Source organism: Micropterus dolomieu, linkage group LG01 (genome assembly GCF_021292245.1).
Source record: "Micropterus dolomieu isolate WLL.071019.BEF.003 ecotype Adirondacks linkage group LG01, ASM2129224v1, whole genome shotgun sequence".
Lineage (NCBI taxonomy): Eukaryota > Metazoa > Chordata > Actinopteri > Centrarchiformes > Centrarchidae > Micropterus > Micropterus dolomieu.
This window is the reverse complement of record NC_060150.1, coordinates 40,440,676-40,461,717: the sequence shown is the minus strand read 5'-3', so window position 1 is coordinate 40,461,717 and position 21,042 is coordinate 40,440,676. Positions and strand designations below refer to the sequence as shown.

At 38.2% G+C, this 21,042-nt stretch overlaps 1 protein-coding gene across 1 annotated transcript in view; it reads right to left on the bottom strand.

The window, feature by feature from the left end:
• Positions 1-16,139: 16,139 nt before the first annotated feature.
• Positions 16,140-21,042, bottom strand: part of tmx3b (thioredoxin related transmembrane protein 3b) — a 33,754-nt gene continuing 28,851 nt past the window's right edge. Inside the window, exon 16 of the mRNA XM_046059903.1 lies at positions 16,140-19,030. Coding sequence (XP_045915859.1) covers positions 18,743-19,030 — 288 coding nt within the window. The 3' untranslated portion in view covers positions 16,140-18,742. The remainder of the gene's footprint in view (positions 19,031-21,042) is intronic.

Here is a 21,042-nt window from a genome sequence, read left to right as displayed (position 1 = left end):
TGACTTGAAGTCTTTTGAGTGGAATGAATGTACTACTGTGAGTTCACTCAACTCATTAAATTAAGTTCCTGAAGAAACATAATCATCATATTAGCTGACTTACCAGCATGCATTGTTTGGGAGTTAAAATTCTCCCTCTGTTTTGTAGTTTGAAGAAAAGAGCATTTTAGCAATTTGCCAAATCCAGCATGCACCTGTTTGTCACGCAACAACTTGGGAGCATTTGTTTCTTGTCACTAAGACAGGTGTTTAATTAGATCAGTGATTCATTAAGGTAAAAGCAACCTTTTTTGAACTATGCTGAGGTGCAGTAATGCTAAAAACAATGTGCATTGTTGTAGCTACTGTTCACAAAGTTAGGTTAAGTGAAGCTCTCAGGAGCTCTAGCCTCCTACAGCCAGACACACCAACAGCTTCAGACACACAGGTGAATGTACACACCAGCAGCTTCTTCTCTGTTGCAGCTGCTGATTTTACACCTTTCTTTAGTTCCACTCTCACACGGTTTATCACATTCCTGAGCTGACTTTTTTTTCCAAATAATAACGAGCAACGTGTAGAAGAAACATGGGTTTTCATCACATTATTTGTGCTTTCCCAAATAACTTATTCAGATTCTGGTACATCCCTAAATATTGTCACTGCTTCTCTGCCTGACTGACACACAAAACACACACACACACAACATCAAAAGCACCATGCAGCATGTCCATGCAGACATCTGATTTACATGCACAGCCACCGTGAAGGAGCAGAGACACAGTTTAAGAAAAATTGGTTTCAGGAAGGAAAAGAAAGTGACTTCACGACAAGTCATTAGTTGTAATGGAATGACAGACATAATATCCACTTCATTAGCAGAGATATCACCAGTGTTTAACAGATTATTAAAGTCAGGGGTAATTTTTTTTGCACATACATTATCAGGGCCCTCTTACGTCATTACTGCCCCAGTGTTCTTAAGTCCACAGACCTGCCAACACACCATCCACCGCCATCAGTCCCAACACCTCAACCAAATCCAGCAGGCGCAGAGGAACAGCAGGCAAAAGCACAAGAGCAGCAGCCACCACCTTATATATGGCTTGAGCCCAAACAGGCATAGAAAGTAGGGGTGGGAATCACCAGAGGCCCCACGATACGATATTATCATGACACTTATGTCACGATATGATATTATTGTGATTTTAAACACATTGCGATGTACTGGAATTTAGTAGTTTTTTAAACTTTAAATTGTGTCCCCAAACGAAGACTCTATTTCTAGCGGATTGAAGAAGCAACTGATGTTATTATTATAGCACCAAAAAATTCAAATTCTCAAATTTATATAATTAAAGATAGATACTTGGGCTTTGTATATTGATACAGTAGTGCCACGGAAAATATTGGGATACTATGCTGTATCGATTTTTTCCCCCACCCATAGAAAGATCAAAAGCCACATCAGGAAACATTGTGTTGACTGTGGGACAGGACGTTTGTCTGCTGCTGCAGAGAGCGGTCCCAAATGAAAAGCAGATGAGAGAGACTGAGGACAGTACAGAAAACTGACACTGACACCCACCTAAAATTGACACACTTGAATCAGTGCAAGATGCTGTTTTAGCATTAGAAAGTAAATTTGTGTTTTTTTGTTTTTTTATTAGATGACGCAACACGTAACAGGTAACATACATAAAAGACACAACAGTACTTGGTGAAAATACACAAAAACGGAAACGAGAAACAACTGTGCACAGACATAACAGCATGTTGGATGTTTAAGGCAATTTGTGTATGGGTGTGTGTGTATGTTCAAGAGGTAGAAAAATGGAGGTGGTGTGGGGGAAACTGAGTCAAAAACAACAGCAAAAAAAAAAACCTAAATGAAGGAAATCATTATGTTAAAAATAATAAAGTTTTACTGAATAAAACGTCTCTTTCTGCCGCCCTTCTCCTCCCTCCTTTGTCTCCACAAACAAACACTGAAATAAAAATAATTAAATAATTAACCGAATAAATGAATAAATTATGAGTGCATAAGTGCATGAATAAGGGGCAGGTGGGATTGCAGGGATATAAATATATATCTATCATCATTGATTTGCAACTTTTAACACCATCAACATTATCTTAAAAAAATTGTTTTTGAGATACATGATACTTGATTATTATATAATATATTAAATATATATAAATACCTGATAAATGATAATAGTGAATAGTACCAGTATCATATTACTGGTTAAACATATTATACTATTTACTTAATATCGGCACCAACCAGGATAAAAAACTATGATAATACGAGATACTAATATTGATAATAAGGACAGCACCAAGAACAATAACAGCAGCGGAATTAGTCTATATAGAAATATAGTATGATATTAATAATATTAATAATAATATTATTCATAATAATTTAATATTTTAATAGGGTATTAGTTTTCTTTCTTTTTAGTTTTGTCCTTGCCCCTGCTTGCTAATCCATTCCTGCTGCTATTATTGTATTATTATTGTTATGACTGCCATCCCCTGTATGTATAACATATACCCCTATAATAATAAACAACAACAATAACAAAAAGGATTTAGTTAGAGTCAATTAGTGGTATAATAGTATGATAATAGTTATGTAATATGAGTGTAAAATAAGAGAGAGAGAGATAAAAAGGAAGAGAAAATAATGATGGAAGAGAGAAAAACAGAATGGAAGATTGGAGGAAGGTTTGTGTCTGAGAATATAGCCTAGTGGTTAGATATAGAAAGTAAATTTGTAATAGACAGACAGTGCTGGAAGCTTGCTATGTATACACACACAGCTTTCAAAATTATGCCCACAGTGAGCTCTAATATGTGAGATCAAGTGAGTCACTGTGTCAAGGCAGATCATATCGCCTACACAAATGGTTAAATATGACCCCATTCTTTGCTTCATGTGTACGACTAGTATAATAAAAAGCAGCAAGTCACACTCTGCTCGAGCGAGCACAGACACATGAGCGAGTGAGGAGCCTCCAGATTCTAGTAAATGCACCACCTCCTGCTATAACACCCTATAAGTTGTCAGGTTATTAATTATTGTTGAAAAACGTAATCTTAATTGACCTCTAGAGGTAACTATGTAGCCGACATCGTGGCTAAAACTACTGCAATCTCCACTGATCCTGCTATCTCTGTCATGACCATGTGTGCTGAACCTATTGATATTACAGATTGTAATCTTGTTGGCTTGATAAATGTACAAAAAAATCACAACACAGTCTGAGAAAGATACAAGGCTAGCAGCAGGATGTATTGCTTGCCTGGACATGGGTCTCTGTTGGCAGTTAAGAACAGGCAAGGTTGTGGCTCCTGATTAACTATTATCTAAACCGTGTAGAGCAGTGCATGGCATTTGCCACTCTGAAAGGTATATATTATAAATGCATGTGTTCTAGATGGGTGGAAGACTCTCTGTGCGCTCATGCAGATGCTAAATCTGTTGCCAACTGTCTAGCTAAAGAGCAAACAAAAGCATCCCTAGATTTGAAACTCTGCAATAAGATAATGGCGTACATTTTACTACTGAAATTGTCAAAGACACATATATGCTATTGGGCATATGTCAGAAATTTGCATTAACCACCCACAATCAGCTGGAATAAGTAGAAAGAGCTAATGGCATAATAAAACTCTTACTAAAGCATGCAGTGAAACAGGTTGCATGTGGGTGGAGTATCTACCATTGGCCTTAACTTTGTAAACAGAACTTCACACTTATCGCCTCAGGATATGATGATCACAGGGCGACGTCATAAGAGCAGAAAGGCCAGTGCCAAATCCAGAAGTACTGGATTCTGAGCTGCACAAAAATTTTACCGCACCTGTAAGATCCGTGTATTTCTAAATATATCCTCAAGCAACAGAGAACTTAACCAAAGACCTGGAAACCCAAAGTAAAGTACTGGTGGAATCAGGTGAAGGGGTCTAGGTTAAGGTCCACAAGTGGAAAGAGCCCAGGTGAAAAGAACCATTCCAAGTCATCTTGATCACGCCTAAGACTGTAAAAAAGTCAACATTAGCAGGATGGACTGACCTAAATCATAATTGCTATACATGTCAGAGGTCGCATGCCTCTGGAGCAATGAGGGGTTAAGTGTCTTGCTCAGGGACACAATGGTGAATGGGTCACAGTGGGATTCAAACCTGAGTCTCTCACACAAAAAGCATGTGTCCACTCCACTGTATCCACTGCGCCAACACCACCCCAGGTGGACAAGATGGCTCTGTCCATGACTACGCATTGCATGATACCTGCCCCCACATACAACACTCAAGTGACTAAACAAACATGTGCCGCATCACCATTGTGACAAAGTATGTAAATACAGAATCCCCATACGTTTTTAAAAAAAATCATTATATAAATTATTTATTATTATTTTATTAGGTTAATTATTTGGCTCACAGACAGATAATAATCTTTTTATATGCTTTAGAGAATCTCACCCACTAAAATGTCATTCAGTACAGCAATGATGATTATCTAAAAAATTACTTTAATGCAAACTTAGACTGAGACATATGAAAGGCCGAAAACAACAAGAATGCAAGGCAGACTGGCCATGGAGAGAGAACTACACAAATATAAATACCGGACTGATGACACACACAACGTGACAAACCTACCAGAAGAAGTCTTGACGAATTTGGAAAATGGGAAAAGTTAATACAAGCTAAGGGGTAACTACGCCAGTGAAATAGAGAATAAAAATATACCTAGATTGCAAAGAAATACCTGCTTGAAAGTTGTGACACAGAAATATCAACATAAATGAGAAGGTTTGTAAGGATGAAAACACTCCAATTGTAAAGCAAAGTTTCACTTAAATCTACACCAAATATAGAATTTGAAGCAAACAAAGTTAAATATTAAATTGATTCAGCTGAAAATACAACAACTCCAGAAACGGTAGTAAAGCGAACCATTTACGGTCTCAGGAGACAGATAACGTCTCAGTACTTAGCCTTCCCAGAACCCATTTGTGCAGAGCCTAAAACCTTTATAGGACAACATGTAGTTGCCACAGTACACTGTAAAAAAAATCTTTTTTTTTCCTGTATTTTTGGAATACATGAAAATATCACAAAATTGCAAAAATAAACTGTGAATTTACATGTCTACTGTAAAATAAAATGAAAAACCTGTAGCTGTGATTAACCATAACATTTCTGTTATTATTGTCATTATAATATATTAAGAAATTATGGGGTTTTTTGACGTCAACAAACTGTTACAATACATTCAGGAATTTCCCGTATTTTCACAAATATTATTTTTATTATTTAAAAGAAAAAACTGTTAAAAATAAGTTTAATACTGTAAAAACATTTCTTAAACTTGGTACAATTAGTAACAGTTAACCGTAACAAAAAACATTTGTTCTGTAACTTGACATAGATTTTCTTGTTAATTGACAAATATCTCCTTTAATTATGGATATTTGGAAAATAAAAACATTGAATAAAAGTTATTTTAATCAGTATATAGTGTCTACAAGTATTGTTAAACTGTCGAAACACAGTTTTGATCATTGAAAACAGCTGTAATACCTGTAATTTCACAGCTTTTGACTTTTATTATGATTCTTAGATTACAAGTTAGATTAACATAGTATATAATTGCCCCAAAGTGGTAAAATTACAGAAAGGTAATGTTTAATTTATTGTTAAATGACAGGCATTCACACCATTTAATGGGGTTAAAAAAGAAAACTTCCTGTAAAATTACGGGTTTGTGATGAAAACTTTATTTTAATGCCATTTTACAGAGACTTGATTGAAGAGTCTTAGCTATAGGTGTATTATCAAAACCTAAAGTAAACATATTTAAATCCTGTTTTTTCATAATTAAAAATTAACACACGTTCACATTATTACATTATTTTACATAAATCTATTTATCCTATAATAGAGACCAGAAACCCATTTTGAGTAATCTTGTACTAGGGTTATTTATGACAGTTTCAGACTTCCTTAAATTTACTTAATTTGCGCTAATTCAGACATTTACATTTATTCATTTAGCTGACGCTTTCATCTAAAGTGACTTACAATTGAGGTCGCACATGGATGGGTCACTGAACCCAAGTCTCTCACACTAAAGGCATGTGTCTTATCCATTGCGCCATCACCACCCCACAGACCTTTTAGAGTACCACCATAATACAAATTTCCACATCTGATACTATTTATAGACCATTTATTCAGTTCCATGCTCACAACAAATAAGCCACACAAGTCAAACATTTCAGTGTAAAGAATTGTTCTCCTGAAACAAAAGTAGTTTAGTTTTTATTTACCTTATTGACGACATTTTCAGATCTATTCATTAGAAACCCAATTGGGTCAACATAAAGAATATTTTGGATACTGTTAGACACAGCTCCAAGATTAAAGTGCAATCTGAATGTAAAGTAATTGGAAAGTATTTCTTAATGCTGGCATTTTGCTTTCATAGGACTGTACAGAGACATGAAAGGCAAAGGAAAGGGGGAAATTGTGGTTTTACATACAGTGAACTTAATGCACAATCCAAAGACTTCTTCCCTGGTTTCAATATGATATTTTATGACTTTCTAAAGCCTCAAAGTCTAAAGTTTTTGTATCTGGTAAATGTTGTTACGGCTATATGTGTTTCTCTGTGCTGTGCATCCTTGTTCCTTTTCTTTCCTCTAGTTCTGCCCCAGGAGTGCTACAGCTGATAACTGAATTAGGTCCACCTGGCCTTGCAAGGCAGTGCACAACTGTGTGCACGGGAGTTGGGGATGTCCAAAATTTCTAAATAAAGTTGGTTTACAAAAAAGATGCAAATATACGCAAGTAGAAAGACAAGTGCGAATGTGAAGTTTTTCTTGGCAGTCCAAATGAATCGTTGAATGGTATGCAAGCCAAAAGTACATTTTCAGATTTGACTGACTTTGCACAACAACACCTCTGGATGACCTAAAGAAACCACTTAGGTTCTTAGCTCAATTGGAAAACATAAACAACGGCAAACAAAATCAACAGTATATCTATCCAAGGTCTGCAAGACATTAAGTAAGTTTCCCTTAATAATTGGTATGGTGACCAAATTCTGGAGATGTGTTAGTCCATAGCCCTCTCCACAGAATTGGGGAAGAATTCAAGTCTGGTGGCTACATGGCTGCAAAAATGACAGCAGATAACCACTCCTCCTCCACCACCAGCTCTTCCATTAAGTGTGAGCAATAAGCAAAAGGCAGATGATCTACACTAGCTTGCCGTTCCTATCATCCAAAAAGATTGACAGCGTTTGATTTACAATATAACTGCATTGATAAATAGTACTGTGTGATCTGACGGTATACACTATATTACCAAAAGTATTGGAACAGCCCTTCCGAATCATTGAATTCAGATGTTCCAATCACTTTCATGGCCACTGGTGTATAAAATCAAGCACCTAGGCATGTGGACTGCTTCTACAAACATTTGTGAAAGAATGGGTCGCTATCAGGAGCTCAGTGAATTCAAGGTTGGTACCTGTGCAATAAGTCCATTTGTGAAATTTCCTTACTACAAAATATTCCAAGGTCAACTGTTAGTGGTATTATAACTAAGTGGAAGCGATTTGGAACAACAGAAACTCAGCCTTGAATGTGTAGGCCACATAAAATCACAGAGCGGAGTCGGCGCATCTGCAGAAGCTGCCAGCTTTCTGCAGAGTCAAGAGCTACAGACCTCCAAACGTCGTGTGGCTTTCAGATAACTCTAGAACAGTGCATAGAGAGCTTCATGGAATGGGTTTCCATGACCGAGCAGCTGCATCCAAGCCTTACATCACCAAGTGCAATGCAAAGCGTCGGATACATGGTGAAAAGCATGCTGCCATTAAACATTAGTGCAGTGGAGACGTGTTCTCTGGAGTGACAAATGACGCTTCTCTGTCTGGCTATCTGATGGATAAGTCTGGGTTTGGCCTGACTGCATTGTGCCAAGTGTGTAAAGTTTGGTGTGGGGGTGTTTTTCAGGGGTTGGGCTTAGCCCCTTAGTTCCAGTGAAAGGAACTGTTAATGCTTCAGCATACCAAAACATTTTGGACAATTTCATGCTCCCAGCTTTGTGGAAACAGTTTGGGAATGGCCCCTTCCTGTTCCAACATGACTGCGCACCAGTGCACAAAGCAAGGTCCATAAAGAGATGGATAAGCAAGTTTGGTGTGGAGAACTTGACTGGTCTGTACAGTCCTGACCCCAACCCGATAGAACACCTTTGGGATGAATTAGAGCGGAGACTGCGAGCTGGGCCTTCTCATCCAACATCTGTCCCTGACCTCACAAATGCCCTTTCAGAAGAATGGTCCAAAAGTCCAATGAACAGACACACACAGCTGATTACTGGTTTTAGAACAGTATTTTCACGTTTTTATTAAAGGAAAATCTAGAATTTGCGGGTGTTGTATCATTCTTTCTTACAATATATATTGATTACATTAACAAGATTTTTATGTGAAATTATATAATAAAACTCAATTTAAAGCAGCACTCTACTATAAATTTTAAGCCTGATTATTTGTATTATAGCAGTGTTCAACTATATTTAAAGGTAATTTAATTGTTTTTACAGGTGTATATGTTCTTAATTAAACAATAAAAGCCCCAAAAATTGCACAAGATTTTATGTAAAATTAACGTTACAGACTGTATTGTAATTATGGAATCTTACCGTATTTTTACAAGTGGGTTATTTACTGTTATTTTACAGTATTTTTCTGCCGCCCCAGCTGCCGGAATATTTCCGTTCTTTTACGAGTTGGATGTATACTGTTATTTTACGGTATTTTTCTGGCGCCTCAGCTGCCGGAATATTTCCGTTCTTTTACGAGTTGGTTGTTTACTGTTATTTTACAGTATTTTTCTGGTGCCCAGGCTGCCAGAATATTTTCGTTCTTTTACGAGTTGGTTATTTACTGTTATGTAACGGTATTTTTCTGGGGTCCCAGCTGCCAGAATATTTTCGTTTTTTCACAGTGTATGGACAAGCTACCCCAAGATCTTCAAAGATGGTTTGGAAGCACTGTCACAGGCAAACACAGATCAAAGGGTGTGCCCTGTATGAGTTTCTTTAGCCTCTCTGATGTAGGAAATATTTTCTCACTATCTACATCCTAGATGTGTTTTAAGGTCAGAATGTTCTCATTTATTGCAAGATCATGCTGTGTGTTCATTTTAAACCAAAAAAAACATTCAAATAAGGATCAGAAAGTAACTATAGTAGAGCACATGTACATTAAAAAGAGAACATACTAGACGAGAGTTGCCTTGATGCCAGAAAGCAGGGGAAAGTGTGAGACAGGTGTGTCATGTAGCAACAGTGGAAATGAGCACATGATCTGAAATATTGTCTTACTGTACCGTTAGTGATGAACTAGCATAACTTATGTGTTAATTTTAATCAAATGAAACTATATTGTATTATGAGTCAGGAAGTAGCACAGCGCTGAGGGAAGCAAGGCTGTACAGAGCCTGGAAAATCTCGTCATAAACTCTCTCTGTCTCATTAAAAGACAGAGAAGACAATTTTCCCATGAGTTGTATCTATTTGTCCCGGATCCTCCCGCCCTAAAGAAACCTACTGAAATAGAGAAAATGTTAATGCAAGCGAGGAACAGAGAGCTTATCTTCTCAAAAACAACCTTATCACATGATATCCAAGGAGAGTGAGAGCTGCAGGCGAACAGGTGTCTGTGGGAAACAGTTGAAGTCGTGTCGGCTTGTACATGTCTTGACACTCCTATAGTTAAAAAGGTAGTACAGCTGGGTGAAAAGCTGGATGATTGACATTAACGACACAATGTAGTAGATTTGTCAGGACAACCACTGTAGAAGGAACATGTTGTGGATAAACTAGATTCCCTGTTAACTTTTGACTGAACTTGTGCTGTTGGTGAAAACATGAAAATGACATTTAGCTGTCTAGTGAATGCCCTCTTATTGTTTCTATCAAAATGTCAAAGATTACCCATCCTCCTTGATCCTAATAGACTTGAGTGTCACCAACCGTTATATTCATGCACTTGTAATCGATCATTTTATTTAGTGTTTTTCTGCTTGTCCTTCTAATATTTTGCCCACAGTGGACAAATATTATATATTACAACCCAGAAGGTTTCTATCAGAAGTATTAACAGAAAGCCCAGAGGAGTCTGATTGACTTGTCGTTGTGGTTCCTACAAACAGTAATAGCCTTAGAGCCTCATTATTGCTTGTTTCTAAATGTGTTACTAAGCCATCTACTATCAACAAGAATGTATTTTAAGAGATTAGTTTGTACCCCTGGGTCATTTTAAACCAAATAACTGCTTGCAATTATGTTTTCCTAATTATGATTATTTCATGATTATATTACAGAGCTCCCTGGTCATAACAAACACAACATGGTCTCTAGGCCACTGAGGGAGAGAGGTGACCGTGTCACTGAAACCAATTAAAATGCTATCAGAGGCAGCTGAAAAGAAAACATTTCCTATTAGATTGCAAAGTTAACCACTGGCCTGAGCCAAATGTGGCCACAGAAGCACTAAGATGTTATTACTCTCTGCAGGCGCTGTGTTGTTATTCCCTTCGTGGTGTTGGATGGTAACGTAATGACCACTAACAGCACTTTGCGCTGCTGTTCCAAAGAATAGCACATCAGATGTGGTTGTCTCTACTCGACTTGTCATTGTTCACATTAAACCTCAAAGGCAAATTTTAAATGCATTATTTTTCTCCAGTGCAGGGATTCAGGGGTGTGTGCAGAAAGGGCAAGGGTGGGATTGTCCCTCCCTGGATTCTATTTCATAACCACAAAATTAAGTCCCCTCAAAAGAAATCTTTTGCTGTCAAGTTAATTTAATTGTTATGATCTGTCTGTTAAATATGAAACTAGAGCCAGGAGACAGTTAGCCTAGCTTAGCTTAATCTAGAGACTGGAAACAGATGGAAACAGCTAACCTGGCTCTGACTGAAGAAAAATCTGCCTACCAATTAAATTAGTACAAAAATGCGAAAACACTTTTCGCATGAACTGTATAAACCATCCTAAACAAAGCGTAATGGCATATGATCCAGTTTTAATTTTATAACCAACCAGAGATTGGCATGCGGGTTTATGGACCAATGGGAATATTCATCTCTCAGGAAAAGCATATTTTGAAAATATAAGTTAACGCACAACTGAATTTTGAATGTTTTTTCCAGAACTAACTTGACTCAATTTGTACTCATGAATTTACAGTAAATCTATTTTGCATTGAACTTTTATTTGACTCAAGTGTTTATTGAAGAATAATTAAACAATGTGTGAATACATTGTACACAATGTGTGTGTTGTGCAACTGGGTTAGCCCACCAAACGAGTCTGTTGCTGAGCAGTGGCTGTTAGTTGTTCTTCAGCTCAGGGGTCTTGAGCAGAATGAACGAGTTAACTTAAACTGGCTCTTATGCACAACTGCGCATGCACCGTACAGAAAAATTTTGGACTCACTTCCTTCTGCGACTGCCTTTTTAAGAGTTGCTTATTCGCAAATCTAACATCCCTAGTACATTACATTTATTCATTTAGCTGACGCTTTTATCCAAAGCGACTTACAATTGCTATGCATGTCAGAGGTCGCACGGCTCTGGTGCAACTAGGGGTTAAGTGTCTTGCTCAGGGACACAATGGTGCATGGTCTCTCACACCAAAGGCATGTGTCTTATCCATTGTGCCATCATCCCCCCTAGTACAAAATACATGAAGCTTTGTCAGTTAAATGTTTCTAATAAAAACAGTAAGTAAGTGCCGGAAATAAAGCAGAAAATGTCTGGCTATTCCTGCGTAAATAAATTGGCCATCTCGCCTTTAATAAAAGAGTTTCAAGAGTGGTTCATTAGCATCACTGTATCTGTGTAGATCAATTCTGATGCCACTATTATGGTGAAAGAGGTATTAATGGTGGGCGATAAGCTAGATAATTTACATTACTAATAACAATATCTAATAATTAGTGTACACACGAGACTGGTGGTTATCTTCGCAACTAACTGTCTAAAAAACAGTGAATACGCATGTGTCCCAAAATGTTGAACTATTTCTTTACTTCTCTTTCCGCTGGGCGCCCAAAATATTAAGCAGATGTATTACATGTTATGACTATTAAGTACGTCTGTTTCCCATGGTGGATTGAGTTGTTTGTCTTGATTTCTTCTTTTCTTTTTTTCTAGTTTTGGGAATATTTGGTCAGGTGTGTGTATGTTTTGCACAGAATCAAACCTGTCAATACAAAACTGACACTAACCAGACAACGCTGCAGGTGATATAAAAGATAAAAAGGATGAAAGGATAATTTCAGACATCAAACAAACAATACATAATTGAATACACTAGCTTCAGGCACATTAATTAGAGAACCCCATTCATATATTAAAATAAATTCATCCTATTTCATATGCTGCTTTGTTTGCTGAGCTCAGTGTTGAAAATTGGGAGCCTCCACAACAAGCCAATCTTGAATCTGGCTCAAGGCTTTATGAACACATAATAACCGTATATAATCTACAGTACAGTCTATAAAAACAGACAGCCTACTCCACATAGCTTGTGACCCCACCTGTTCAAAATGTTCTGGACATGCGCCTGAAATAAAGGATTATTGTGCAAACTTAACTTAAATAAATCCCACTTTCTTCACAGAATATAGCACTCACCTCCTCATGCCCCTGTTGTATTTCCTAAGATATCCCATTTTTAGGGGTTAAAGGGATTCAGAGACTGCTTCCACAAGATGTCCTGTTCCTACACTTGTTGCCTTAACAGCAAAAGGTGCTCACAACAACACTGTGTGTGTACGAATGTAAGTGTTGTGACTGTACCATCATTAAAACCCAGCTGGCTACAGTCACTATAAGGGGGCTTGGGAGTAAGCTCTGGACCCAGCATGCGAGTCACGTAACATCCCTGAACATCTGTGTGAACGGACTTGATCAGATTAAATACAAGCTGTGACACACATACATGCACATAGGGCAAAGACTCATCCGTGTGTTGATGAACCTGTTGTCTTCCTTGACTGTGAAAGCTGATTTTTAAGCTCTTTGGATAATCAGGTTAGAGGATGTAAGGAGCCCTGTGGCAATGATGGGAGTGACGGTGTCATCAGCTGTGCCCATGCAGGCACATGTCACCTCCCCCAGATACAGTTATGTCTCAGGTACTGTAAGTCACCCAGACCCCCCTCAGGGGACAGGTCCCTCCAGTAAATGATCACGATCCGGGCAACATCATTAGGGAACTGCTATGTGGCAGCAGCTCCTTGGCAGAGTGATAAGCAGAAACACTCTGCTGGGAAATGCTTACAGTGCACTTATAGTTGACAGGGATAATATGGGCCATGGACTTGTTTTTCTCAGCAGAGCTGCACACCATTTGTTCTCTTCAGCTATAAATAAAGATTTGTCACAAACCAAGATTTGGAGTCTGGATTAGTCACTGAGCTGCAATTTTATGTTTAATTGATGGCTAATTGACCTTTACTAAACCACTCCCCCAAACAACAATAGTCTAAACATACTGTAACAACAGTAATTAGGCAGGACAGATCAAGCTTCGGATTTCTTATCATAATGAAGCAGCAAATATGGCTCTAGTAAGAGTTTGGATACAAGAGCTGAAGTATAAGGAATGGATTAAATAGTGGACTTGTCTGCACTAACATACAGTAAGCTGCAAATATGAGCACCTCCGGCTAACTACCTAACCCAATGTTACTTCCAAGGCCAAGATGCAATTTATACTTATTTTATCAGATAAGAGGTTACGTTAAAAAAAAAGCTCTGTGTAGTATATTTGCCCTGTGAAGAACCTGGTCCTGGGTGCTAATATATAAACATTTAACAATAATACAACATTTATCCAATGTTTATTGGATTTCAGGAATTTTACACTTAAAACTCATTTTCCTCACGCTATAAGCCTTTTCTCTTGTAAAATGAAAAGAGAAACATGTTTGAAGGTACTTAACAATAAAGCTGAAAGGGCTACATGGATCATCACCTGGTGTGGATGTTGACTTTTTCCCTCAATCTTTTAGCCCAATATCATGTATGTAGCCATACATGTACATTTAAATTTTAAGAAAGTCTTGATTAAAATCTTTAAACATGTCAGCTAAAAACATGAAAAATTAAGGCAGACAGCGTTTTGAACCTCAACTCAATTTGCTTACATAGCTAGCTATCTACAGCTGGTAAAAATTGCTAGTGACAGTTGTAATTTCAGCCCAGCAATTAGCCGTCTTTTTGATCAAATCAAAGACCCACTGTTTCAATAATAACTATTAATTCTGCCTGCCCTCTTATCATTGTAGACTATATGCAATGAAAGAATGTAAAGTATGACGAGCCTACAGTGATAAAATGCTATCTGCAGATGTGATTATGTGTGGTGTAACAATATTTGTGGTGACCCTTAATAATGTTTAATCACATGGGAGTACTAATGGAGAGTATTGGTTTACAAAACACTGCATTGAAACAGAAAATTGAGATTAAAATGTATTTACACAGCACCAATAACATCAGAGTACGGTATTATGTCTTTTGTTTCTCTGATTGAAATAATCAATTATCAGCATTTAGTTAAGCACTGTAATATCTGTCTTTCAGAAAAAGGGTGTATTTTTGACTGTGTTTTTCTTATCTTCTTTTCAAGCGGCAGATACTATCCTCTGCAAGTGTGCGTGTGTGTGTGTTTGATGATATTTGATGCGTGAGAAGTTGTAACAGCTTTGATATGCAGCAGGCATCTCTGCACGCAGTCATTTTCACACAGCCCTGAAGAAAAGTTTTCCAAATGTCAGGCCATTCAGACAACAACATCAGCAAGTACCCTCTATCGACTGACAAGCTGACAAACGGCTATTAAACCCAGTTGAACTGTTGCACGCAGCACCGAAAATAGTCAGACAGAGCTGCGAGGTATTATCTATGTGCTGATGATGGAAGCAAAAACACACACAAAAGTGTCGTTTACTGAGGGGAGGTGATATCTTTAAAAAGGAAAAATTGCCTAAAAGTGTTTGTGTAATTAGGCAATGAGGTATTTTTTTAAAGTGGCACCAGACAGATGGACTTTAGCAGCTGCAGCCATCTATCAGCCATAATGGAATCTGCAAAGACTCACAGATAACAAGTGTGGGTTGGTTTCCATGGTGAGCAGAGCTAATCAGCCATTTCTCATCTTGTTGAGTGACACAAACTGAGCTCAGAATACCCTTGAAATACAGGCTGGAAGCATTAACTCAAATAACCACCTCTGTCTTTACCTTGGCCCTACATGCGACCTGAAATCATTAAATGCCGCCCACGTGAGTCAGGAACGAGATGATTACTATTGCACCTTAATTTGCCATTTCAACATAAGACAGACGTCAGAATGAGCAGCAAAGTGTAATTGCCCTTGTCTAGTGCGCTGGATTGTTGGTTCTCCGACAAAAAGAGACAGCAGGCCTCCTTCATTTGCCACACGATGAAACTCATTCTCAAAATATATAGCGAGGTAATTGAGCGGTGAATTACTTTTGCATCAGCACCACTCAATGACACTGATTCTGATGTAGTAATACATTATCTCCCCCTCTGTGGTAATTTATCCCCAAAATGACATCCAACGGAAAATGAACGATCTCCTCTTTTATCAGACCTGAAAAACAACCAATCAAACCTCCCAAAAGCAACACTTTTGTTCCGTCTCTCAGCTTGCGCGAGGGTCAGGTTTCAGACAGTATGCTGTGACATTGTGCTTTTTCATTATGTGAAGTCACGTCTCCAAGTTTGACTTGTGAGTGCTGTCATTCCCTAAAGAGAAGAAATAAATGAGTTTCACATCAAGTAATGCAATCAGCCACGGTTAAACCGCGATCTCCAAAAATGTGATTAGATCTGCTATAATTGAGTAGACACCTCTACCTAGGATTATACTGTGGAGGGAAAAAAACAAATTTAGACATGTGATAATTGGAGATAGATGGAGAATTAGATGTCTAAATGGAAGACAGGCAGGCATTTAAATGAGAAAAAAAAACAGCATATGTACATCAGATGGGCGAAAAGATACCAGCCAACAAGAAAAAAAGAGGACAATCTTTATTTCAATCTTTCAAACCTGTAATAAAGTGTGACAATCTCAATTCAAACCCAAAGAGGAAGTTTGGCAGAGAATGGTAGGCAACTACAAAGACCAGAAGGCAAGGCGAGGGCATGGTTTCCTTCAGTGCAGTTTCACAGTAATGCTACAGATAACCTCTGTATATTAAAAACAACAGGTGTGCTTAGGTTGAGGTGCCTAAGTTTATCAAGTTACAAGATTTACTGAGCTACAAAAGCACGATGAAATGAGCAATAATGAATAACAAATCCTGTAGCCGTCATATTACTCAGCTACACTTCTGGAAAAGGGTTACAGAATGGGGCTAGGGATTGGGGATTGCCTTTACAAATGAATAGCTTTAACAGCTCAAAACATTCATTACCATTTTAAAAGATCATCTTAATTCAAGGTCCACTTTGCACAGCTGTCATGGAGTTAGGATTACTTTGTCATACTCCTTCCCAAGGTCAAGAATGAACAAAATGTTCATTCATTACCATGCACTGTTCCCTTGAGAGAAAGCCTGTTATAGGAGCTTTCATTGCTCATTTCAGACTTATAATTGCTTTGCAGCTCTGTGCATTAAATAAAATGTGTGAATGTTTCAGATGAATAATGTAACAGGTGCAGGGCAAATAATAATCCAGCATACCCCTCAAGAGGAAAGGTTTGACATTTTTGGAAGTATGCTTATTCACTTTCTTTCTGAGATTTGGATGAGAAGATTGATGCCACACTCATGTCTCATTAGCTTAGCTTAGCATAAAGACTGGAAGCAACTGCCTACAAGCACCACTAAAGCTCACTAATTCACACATTAAACTTTTTTGTTGAAAAACTGCAACCTTATGCCATCTTACTCCCTGTTCCCAGTCTTTGTGCTAAGCTAAATATTTTAATATTTTCCCTTCAGACATGAGTGGTATGAACATTCTCATCTAACTCTTGGCAAGACTGAATTAGCATAAGTGTACCGTATACTCCCAAAATCTCTAAAAAAAACTATTATTTTAAATTAAATCATCAGCTCATACTGTAAGTGATGGGGTCCAACATGATTACACTATTATCTGCCAAATGTGGAACCATCCTGGTTCTTTAACACGAGGGATGTTTACACAGTGTTTGTGTTTTGTCTCTGCTTGTCTCATCGATCAAGAGTGAGATTCTAACTACGGATGTTGGGAAATCAGCTTTTGTTGCCACGGAAACACCACTGTAAATCAAATCACACCCTGAGTTTGAGTTTTAACTGTTTTTAAAAAGTAACACATTTTTAGCTGTACTGTTTCCTTCTTTAGTGGCAAGGATTTCATTTTATAGATACTAAAGATAATGAAACATGTTTCCAGGTTCTTTAACATGTCAACAAGGTGCACTCTACTGTGCATTTTTCATCAAAATGGTATTAAAGTGGGTGTAGCAGATTTTAGGAACACTTGCGGTTTTAAATAGGCTGGCCACCACATAGACATAGACTAACTGACAATAGTGGGATATAACAAAAAAAGGTTGGACCTAAGTGGAAGGAAGACAGTCCTGATATTTTGTACGCTCTGTGTACTTCTGTGCATCGGGATGTAAACTTCAACCTGCCTCCTGCATTCAATACAGCAACCGGTGATGGACGACAGATTGAAATATGGAGACAGACAGAGCCGGTCTATCTGAGGAATATGAGATGTTAAAAGCCGCAGGAACTACTGATGCGTGTTATGGGGGTCTGCTGTACAGGTACAATGCATCTATACTAGGAATTTTTTGCAGGTTGGTTGAAATGAGTTAAAAGAAAAAAGTGCATTTGCCATATCCCAGTATCAGACAGACTGATACCAATTACCATTCTCGCTCTCTTCATAAATGGACACTAACAGGTGGCTGGCATGAGAAACGCTCAGCACTTTGCATCCCTAGAAGAAGAACATTTTTCAGGCAACGATATACAATAGAAAAAGCACAATTCATTTATGTCAGATTTTCCTTCCTGGGCACTTCCTTTGCTTTCTATTCTCACCAATCACTACACATGATAAGCCTACACTTTGGGTTGGAGGAAGAGGTGAACAAAATGTTTGTGTATGTATGTTGTATTCAGTTTGAAGGTAAGATTTATCTGCTATCTTCAACATGTACTATTCTAGGATATCATAGCAAAATGGAATCAAAAAGGAGAAATAGAAGAGATTGGGATATGACAAAAAAAATATAAGAGCATTTGAAGTGGTTACAAAACAACGACCAATGTCAGAGAAAGGGTCATACATCACATGGAATAAACCACTATTTGGTCGAATCATAATAAATAAGTGGTATGTTTGGTTCACAACCATCCCTTCTTCTCTTGAAAATTATATTGTTTACACTGCATCATTAAAACGGCTGTTAGTTTTAAACATGATTCGATGGCTTTACCAAGCAGCTGACCTTACACACTGACACAGAAACAGTCTGTGCTAGAGGGACTTCGAGGGGAAGTGACATGAAAGACAAAGAAGCAGAACAATAATACATTGATATGTCTTTGAGTTTCATGTCACTGCATTTGACTAGGTCTATCCTCCTCTAGCCGATGGGAGCCCCTGTGTTAATCAGTTTTCTTCTCTTCGGGATCCTTCTCTCCAGCATCATCGTCCTCACCCTCACCCTCTTCGGGGCCCTCCAGCTCAGCGGTGCCTTGCCTCTCCTCCTCCTCCTCCTCCTCCTCCTCCTCCTCCTCCTCCTCATCTGTCAGGCCCTCCCTCTTGAGCGCATCCATGTCATCCGAACCGTCATCCGACTCAGCTGTGCAGATGCCATAGCACATCAGGCTAATTACACCCAGCGGTAGGCCGAACAGGAAGCAGCCCAGCAGTGGAGAGCTGCGAAACACTGACTGATGTAGGAAAGGAGACAACAAAAGATCAAAGGGAGACAAAAAGTGGGGAGTGCAAGGGAGGGAGGAAATGGAGACAGAAGTAAAGTTTGAAAGAATTGCGAATGGGTTGAGGGAAATATGGAAATAATGTAATAAAGGAGGACAGCGAGAAAAGACACAAGAGAGAACAATATATGAACTTTCACATTTTTATCTCCAAATGTTATTATTCAGAACACCTTCAAAAACTTTATTTTTTCTTGTCTTATTCAAGTCTGGATAACCAGTCAGGCAAAGCAGGGAACTGCCCAGTGGGGCCCCCGATCTTCACATGGTGCTAATTTGTTCGTATTAATTTTATTAATTGCAAATTTTCTTGGCACCACTAAAATGTATACACTGAAGTGATAAGGACCAGACAGAGGTTCCAGCATTTATACTTAAAGAGTAACTCAACAAGGCTGAAGTTGTGCTTTCTGGCACCTATAACCACACACAACAGAGACATCATGGTGTACTGACAAACCCCGGGGTACACTTCTGCATCACTGCATCTTCGCCTGGTATGAAGTTGCTGTATAACGTTGAAGCTTGAAGTCTTACACAGTAGAGCCTCCCGACGTCAAAATCTAGTTTTAATACTATTACTATTTAATGGAAACTATGCTTGCACGTGCATATTCCTAAATAAGTTTGTATGCATTTAAATTTCCACAAGCCTAATGTGGTAACAGATCTCTAAATCATATCTTTATCTTTTTTTATCAATTCAAATATATCTGGTTTCATGCTCACTGATGGCTGTTTCACATGGTTTGAAACAAGTGACCAATCAGAGCTTTGTAGGATTAAGAATGGGGACATCTTTCTTCTACATAGCTAACTAGCTACTTAGCCAAATCCATGAAAAACAGCATCAGAAAAATAGCAACAAAAATGGGGACAAGTGTGGATAAGGTCACTGTACAGGTTGTTGTCTTACATCAGAACGATTCTTTTGATCATCATGAAAAACATTCAGTTAACTGCTCATAGCAACAACTAACGCAGCTCCTATGTCAACTGAAAATGATGTTGGCAGGACGAATACGTGAAAACAAAAAAAGATAAAAACATCCCACCCCCAAACACAAATCGGCTAACATGGAAACAATGTTGGGCTGAATGTATGAAACAAGATGGCAATTCAGTCTGAGTAACAGGCTTACTGGTGTAGGGGGTAGTATTCTAGCAAAGCAGTATTGGATAGGGTGTGGGCCTCTGGGCAAAATATTAAAAAGTTGCCATGTGAGAGAGTAGAGAAAGTTGCAGCAAACAGGGTTTCCAGAAGCCCATTTTTGCTCCAGGCCCCTCAATGGGTTAAACCAGCCCCGACCTCATTTCTTAAGTTAACCCATAAAACAACAAGCACATTAACAACGTATCTCGATTTCTCTCAGTGCTTGTTCAATTTAGTACATCACAGAAGTGGAGTGAGTATCTGGCTGATTAATAAAAGTGTTACATCTCTCAACAGCCAGTGTTTACAATAGTGAAGAGCCTCCCAGCTATTAGGTGGGAAAAAAACTATTTAAAGGGCAGATCCACATATTGCAGACAGGCTCTTATGTTTTTAGCAGCGATGTTGTATTTTTATTCATTCATTTATTCACTCATTTGCATTACGCCATTAAACTTTGCGAGTGTGTTTAGACGACAGGTCACAAATAATTTACAGAAACTCGGGCAGGCTTTAATATTTTAGTATTAATTTAACTTCTGACATGTAATTCTAGGATGTCGGTATTATGTTATACTGTTTTTACTGTATTTTATCTTGTCTCGTCTGTCTTGTTTGTTTTGGTTTTGTTTTACACTGATGACCACAGTGGAGAGTTGTACCCTTTTATCTACAATCCTTCAGGCTGCTTTCACTTTTACATTGAACAGTTTAAAGTGAGATAAATAAAGATATCATGAACATCAAACACAAGCAACAGTCCACCTTTATACGCTAGTCTCTCTGAACATATTTTCTGCACACACACACT